General features: G+C 42.3%; 1 protein-coding gene across 1 annotated transcript; it reads left to right on the top strand.

Annotated features, from left to right (window-relative positions):
• Window positions 1–202: 202 nt before the first annotated feature.
• SARC_08464 (hypothetical protein) lies at window positions 203–6003 on the top strand (the record flags this gene model as incomplete). The annotated part of the gene is made up of 13 exons (XM_014297564.1): window positions 203–289; window positions 668–790; window positions 1028–1162; window positions 1680–1729; window positions 1952–2163; window positions 2540–2590; window positions 2892–2922; window positions 3347–3416; window positions 3802–3971; window positions 4340–4481; window positions 4841–4967; window positions 5142–5220; window positions 5341–6003. Coding segments are annotated over 13 exons (1419 nt in total), but the record flags the coding sequence as incomplete, so codon positions are not given.
• Window positions 6004–7090: the final 1087 nt, after the last annotated feature.

Genomic DNA, 7090 nt, shown 5'->3' with positions numbered 1-7090 from the left:
ATTTGTGTATGATTATGTGTAAGATTGTTCAATTTTGCAAGTATTTTACTCGCTACTTCTATTACTGATAGGTAGTAAGTGTTTCAGGTAGAAATTAACGAATTCAGTGCAGGCTAGTTGTTCTCAATTCTTCAATGTTGCCGAGTATGTGGTTGATTGTTTTTCTCACTGCTAACGGAGATGTATTTCATTTTGCTTTTACAGGGATCGTATGGGATCTGCAGCATCCGTTCTTTCGGTACGCCAGGGATTGGGGGTGATTCAATTGGCTACTATTATATTCTTCGAGGTGAGACATATTCGATAGCTAGTACATTTTATGGTTCTAGGGTTGTGTAGCTGAGCGTCACGTACGCACTTAAAAACGATATTTCAGCCATGCTGTGCCTTTGGTTTTGTGAAGATAATGCCAAAACTGATTTGTGTACAAATCTCTCTGATTTTTGTTTCTCCGACTTTGAAGTGATATTTGTTTTTATACATTCCTAAATTAGAGGTCAAATACAGCTAAAGGAATTTGCTGGACAAAAGATCGTCAGAGTCCGCCATTCCACATCTTTTTGCACAATTTCTACGCTGAACGATACAACCACTTGCGTGATTGGTTCCAGTCCATCTATTCCACACCTGTCGAATTAAAATCCATTCTTCAATATGCCGATTAAAGGTGTGCGGCGGACCGTATGGTATCGAGCCCCTCATCTCAAGCGGCCGCCCTTTGCATGCAATTGTTGGGTTGATAATCATGCCCATCGTGTGGTCGATTCCCATAGCGCTTGTAACGGCAGAGGTGAGTTGCCAATCTTAGGCCACTTTAGTATGGAGGTTTGAAGACAGTCCCAGTTGGATGCTGCTTTTGAGTAAACGAAAGTATATGCTGTCATTGTACTTGGATATACTGATAACTTTAGGTGCGCTGCAATGGCGACTATGCGAGTTGTGCCGACTGCGCTTATCTGGGCAATTCAATTTCATCCCGATTCACTCACCCAGTTTTGGTGTGCATTTCCATTTTTATTGTCGTTAGCTCTCATCTCAATATCCTGAAACGGGCGGACAAGTGATGTGGTGCCACCGATCATTCGGACTGAAGTGGACGTACATACAGGGATATATGTCATTTTTCGGAAATTTGCTGGACACGGCTGCAACACCCGTGATGGTAGGTACTAATCTTTGCCTTGTTCCTCTGACATGTAGTTGTATATAGTAGTGTCATAAACGGAATTGCGCAACCGTTTGGAGCTACTCATTGAATTTGAGGGATTGGCCTGTTAAATTGAGACGAATGTCGCTATTGCCGCTTTTATGATGTTTATCAATACGGTCGTGTTATCAGCGCATATACAGAAGGCTTTTGAATTTCCGTGCTGTTGTGAATCATCGTCTTATCGCGAGTATTCAGAATCGAATTCTGGGTCCATAGTATCTGTAAATTAAAAAAAGATTTTTGGTTCAGAGTTCAAGTTAAACTTTCAATTCAATGTTCATATACATGTCTTATATTTTCCATCTCACCCACTTGTATATACGCATCGAGGTCTATAAACGAGCTTTGAGGTACACATTTGCCTAATGAATTGCATTCTTCTGCGTAACGAAGTGACAATTTAGGAGATTTGCTATTTTTCTAATGGGCTTACGATTCGCCTTTGCTTGCGATTGTGTATCAATATCAGGTGCTGGACTACATGGAGGTCGTTACAGGCGAACGGTCATCCCTCGAAAGGTGAGTGGCTTGTCGCAATACTAGGAATCGAGATTGATTGGACATGCAGCTATTTCCACATCTAAGCGTTATTCGAGGCAATTTGATTTAAAAAACACAGAGCGATGCTAGCGAACTTTTCGAACTTATTTATATTTTCTTTTGTGTACGTAAGCAAGCGTTCCCAATATTTCACTTTTTGTCCATAAACTCACTTAAATTTGAATATATTTGCATGTTCAGATTTGCGGCTGGATTCACTGCACTTGTTTTCATCACGTACCTAAATATTCGAGGGGTTGAGATGGTCGGTACAGCAAGCGTAGTCTTTGCGTTTTTGTGCATATCTCCATTCATTCTGTTCGTTGCCCTGGGCATCAAGTACATCGATACCTCGATTTGGGCCATTTCGGATGAATTTGACTTCAAACCATTCTCCTTCGACAGCAAATTCGGTAGGCTCTCTGACACATTCTAATTAGCGCGCTACACTGAGCACATACATATTCAGTAAATACGTTGACAAGTGGCTTAACAACGCACTCAATGCTTCGTTGTGGGTTTGTGCAAGTGGTAGAGGGCACGATAATGTGAATGCTTGTAGTTAGGCCAGTTAGAATGTATACAAACTACGGGGGGATCTGCATACCTTGTGGTGTTCTATCTTGACATACCGCTGTCTGATAGAACTTGTGTTTATAGACGAGTCCTAGCACAAGTGTTTATCCGCAATATGTATTATGCAGCCTATATGGGAATCAGGATTACTTAAGTAGCTTATTCGTTTCCTGGAGCTCGGTCTCTAATGTCTACACTAATCCTTGAACACAGCCACCTTCCTGACGTGCTTAGTTTGGAACACCAGTGGATACGATATGGCCGGTATGTTTTTTTTGAAGTTTTTTACAATTATTTCTAGTTGCATTTGGGATTGAGAAAAAGTTGATCTCCGCGCGCGTATTGTTTCGGTACAGTTAACTTTACTGTTTTATATCATTACTTTTATTTCACCCGCGTGCAGTACATATGGAAGAGTACGTGGTCTATATTGTAAATTCACAGCTTAGGTCGGTAGTTGCATCCGCAATGTAAAGTGAGTTCTGCACTGATCCGACAGCGGAATGTTGGCAAATTCGTTTCTCATTTCCCCCTTTTCATCCACTCTAACTTTTCCCGATTATAGGCGCTTGTGCCGGAGAGGTCGAGAATCCAAAGTATGAACTTTAACGGGCTGTTCTCCTCGGTTTGGTTTGGATAATGTTGTATTTTTGTGTAGGGTCACTGCACTGCTCGACAGTTGAGCGATACTCGTGCCTTTGGATCTGATTTAGACATCAACAGACTCTTTAACAATGTTTATACCGTTCAAGAATATCTAAGATCGCCATGTCAGTGTCCTGCCTTCTTTCAGTTCCGCATATTTACGCTGCGATAGTTCAAAGTGCAGTAGCGAGGCAGGATTGGTATCGAGTAAATATGCCTATACGAGTGTTGAGAGCGGTTTATGAGCGCGCATTGGGAAGTATTCAAATGTTTGAATCTTGATATACACGAGCTGCAAGGGGCAGCAGAGTGATGGCTTATGTTATCTTCTTGTTCGCTTTTGACGTGTGCTGTTTCCCGATTCCCCATCGATAGAAAAGTTTACCCGAAGGCCCTCCTAATAACCGTGACCTTGGTGTCGCTGATCTACATCGCCCCGTTAATGGTAAGTGACACAAATATTAGCGTACGGAGATGGGGGTATCCCCTTACTAGTGTTTTTCCTCTGTCACACAGTCCCAAAAATTACTCTTGCAAAACGAGTAGATGAGATATTTCTGTACTGTCGAGTGCTTTGCTATTGCAATATGATCTAAGCCATTAAAAATCGGTGTTGAAGAAACGCATTCCTTTCAACATCAATCATAGGCAACATATTGTGAGAAAGTATTGTGTACGATGTACAACAAACGAGTGATCTGTGGATTAGTGTACATTTTTGTTTTGTGTGCGAGTATGCCAACAATTCGACTCACCAAAGAGGGACGCAAATATATGGCAAGCGTGAGACTGAGACAGTTGTATTGCTTTTGTACATCACTTATGTACAGATAGGCGTATGTGTTCCCGGTGCGATGGATTACGATCTATGGGAGGATGGATACTTCGGCACCGGTGTCGCACTCGCATTGGGTGGACCATGGTTTGCTGTGGTGATGGGTGTTGTGGGCGCAATGGCCAGTCTCGGTCAGCTCAATTCGCTTTTGCTGGGTAGTTCCAGGTATGGGGACGGTATATAAATGACTATATAGAAAATTGTGTATAGTCCAAACATTGCATGCTGAGATAGATATTAAGTTGATGCGATTGCACTATTTGCTATTCACACTGGTATGTATGCAGGTGCATACGTTACCCACGGTGATTGTATATAGTACAATTCATTTTGGAGATGTCGGTTCCATACTCGAGCAGACTTATGTTTGCTTTTGTGGACGTCTGGCGTGAAAATTTCCGAGTTTAAGCACGCTGGCGCGACAACCAATACTTTTTAATGCGAGAATCCACAGTATAATGTATCGAAGATCAAATCTCAACATGCAGTGTTCGGAATTGCTCAACTCATTTCATTTCACTTTAAATCTTTAGGGAGCTTTACTGCATGAGCAATCTGGGACTGACGCCTCAAATCCTCGATCGAGTCCATCCTAAGTTCCTCACACCCCATTACTCGGTGTTGTTTTTCTCAGCGTGTGTGGCCCCTCTGATTCTCTTCGACTTCGACACTCTAGTAAGATATAGTGAGTTCGTCTGTCTGAGTCTGTGGTGTATGGATATTTGACGATGAGTGTAAATACAATCCCACCCTAATTTTGACTCTTGTGTTTGCCGTTGTCATTCTAAGGCGAATGTGGTGCTTGTCGATGTGTAGATTGTCTACAGAATAGCTCTCAATTTTTTTTGAACTTTTTTCTTGCACACGCTTAACTGTTGTCAAAGAGGGAGTTCTTGCAATTGTAGTGATATATACACTGGTTGGATAGTATGTTCAGTTCAACTTGACCCATGATAGTCTTTCAGATGGATTGATTTTGAGCATAGGATATTTGTTGGTGATTCAATGTTCATTTTTCTTTTCTATTTGCACAGGTAGAGGTCTCGACTTTTCTGGATAGTATAGCATTTGTTATATTCTTCGCATCGTATCTGAAATTGAAGTCCGAAACGCATAAAACATTGGAGATGAGAGAATCAGGGGCTGTCTTCTCCGCGAATGGTACGTTGAAAAGTGGAATTCATACGCAAATTGAGGCCCAGTCATTACATACCTTGGACGAGTGCACGATTAGTCGATTGAAATTCAACGTTTTAATGAAGATATGTAGGTATATATTAAGGGCAAATATCACTTTCTCTAAATGCACTACTAAATTGGTTGTCATATTTACAGATCAAGAATTGCTTCTGGGCAGGAACATAGATGACGGGTTTCAGGTGCCCGGGGGTATGACTGGAGGAATCGTTATATGGTATGATCGTAAATAGTCGAATCGATGGCCTTGGCTTGAACCAATTGGAGGTTTTCTAAATTTTAGTTGCTTTGCCACGAGATTGACCAACCCCCATTTTTTTTGCCCTGGTTTATACAGTATTCCGCCAATGCTAGTATGTGTGCTGGTGGTTCTTGTTTGCTCGGTGACTACGTGGATCGCCTGTGTGTCCGTAGTGGCACTCATGTTCATTGTATGGATGGCCTGGCTGGGCCCTCGCCTCAGCCACAAGTCGAGTTAACCTTGGAGTCGGTCCATTCAGCATAAAATAAGCTGAAGCTGCGATGCGACCATGGGAAGATTTTATATTCCGGCACTCTCTGCCTGGAATATGCGAGAGCTTCTCAATCACGAGACCGACATATGCATACGCCAATATAGAGGCACGGGACGCCATCTTAGCCTGTACAAGAACCCCAACCGAGCCCAGGCGTAAAAACATTTCGTGCGGCCCAACTCAGATCCCAACACCGCGGCTGCTACTCTCACGATGAGCTTGTAATCACATATGAGCACACCGATGTGCGAGTCAGCCAGAAAAAGTAGAGCACACATGTGCAAACAGTCCATAACGCTCCAAGGAATTGCGGTGCCATTTGAACTCTTAACTGGAGAACGTGAATCTCGTCTCCGCTCGTGTCGCCACATGATGTCTCCCCCAAAAGCGGGTGATAAAAGTGGGGGGAGGTCTTTCAAAACAGCTGTGCTCAAATGCTAGACACGTGGCCGTCGGTACCAATAAAATCTCGAATGAAATTCATCACTGAGCTTCCGCAGAGGTAAATGCAGTATACGCGCAGCCTCCTTCGATATGACTCGGCAATTACATGTCTCTATTTAGGAAGTATTAGTAGTAGACTATTGTGATCAGTACTTTTCTGCATCGATGAGCTGCGGTCTAAAATTCTCTTTCCATATATATAACGATAGATGATGAAAAGAAAATAACAGATACTGAACGTATTAATTTGAACTTCACAATCGTCACGAAACAAAGGATACGTATGAACCGAAGTAGTGATTAAAGAATCAGGTAGGTATGTTTTGACCGGCTAATAAATCACATGATTTTGCTTCGTGCCCACACATTATACATATATCGAAACCCCTTATCTCTGTCCTGATGACGGTATGCCTGCGTCATATCAAAATAAACACTGGGGAACTGACACAATCTCCTCAATATTAAACATATACACACGCATGCATTTGCATACTTGCGGGGGTTTTTTTCTCGGTTAAAATTACACCTTCACTATCATCGAATTCCTTCTTGCAAATGTAAAGTTGCCAAGGCCTGATGTGCTTTCGAGTATGGTCAACTATGATAGACACAACAGATTATCGTTTGATAAAAAAAGAACGCTTCACAAGAGACAGAGTGAAATAATCTACAGTATAAACCGAAGACTCCACCAAAACGCTTTATCTCAACATGCTTCATTAAATTGAAATCTATTTCTCGTACGTAATTATTACTGCTGACTACACCCTCACATTTTGTATCGGCTTCACACGCCACATCGTTTGATTCAGCAATTTTGTACAAAGTAAACATGAAAAAATCACACACGCGCAGACGTAAGTTCAGATACACAGCTCGAACAAACTCACCCAAACACACACACAGGCGTATACACATACACATACACATACATACACACACACACACACACACATACACACAGGCACACACATGCACACACATGCACACACAGGCACACACATGCACACACATGCACACACAGGCACACACAGGCACAGGCACAGACACGACACAGACACAGACACAGGCACAGACAAAGACACAGACACAGACACATACACAGACACAGACACAGACATATAT

Source organism: Sphaeroforma arctica (genome assembly GCF_001186125.1).
Source record: "Sphaeroforma arctica JP610 unplaced genomic scaffold supercont1.763, whole genome shotgun sequence".
NCBI classification, from domain to species: Eukaryota; class Ichthyosporea; order Ichthyophonida; genus Sphaeroforma; species Sphaeroforma arctica.
The sequence above is the reverse complement of the archived record's forward strand: the minus strand, read 5'-3'. Positions and strand labels throughout refer to the sequence as shown.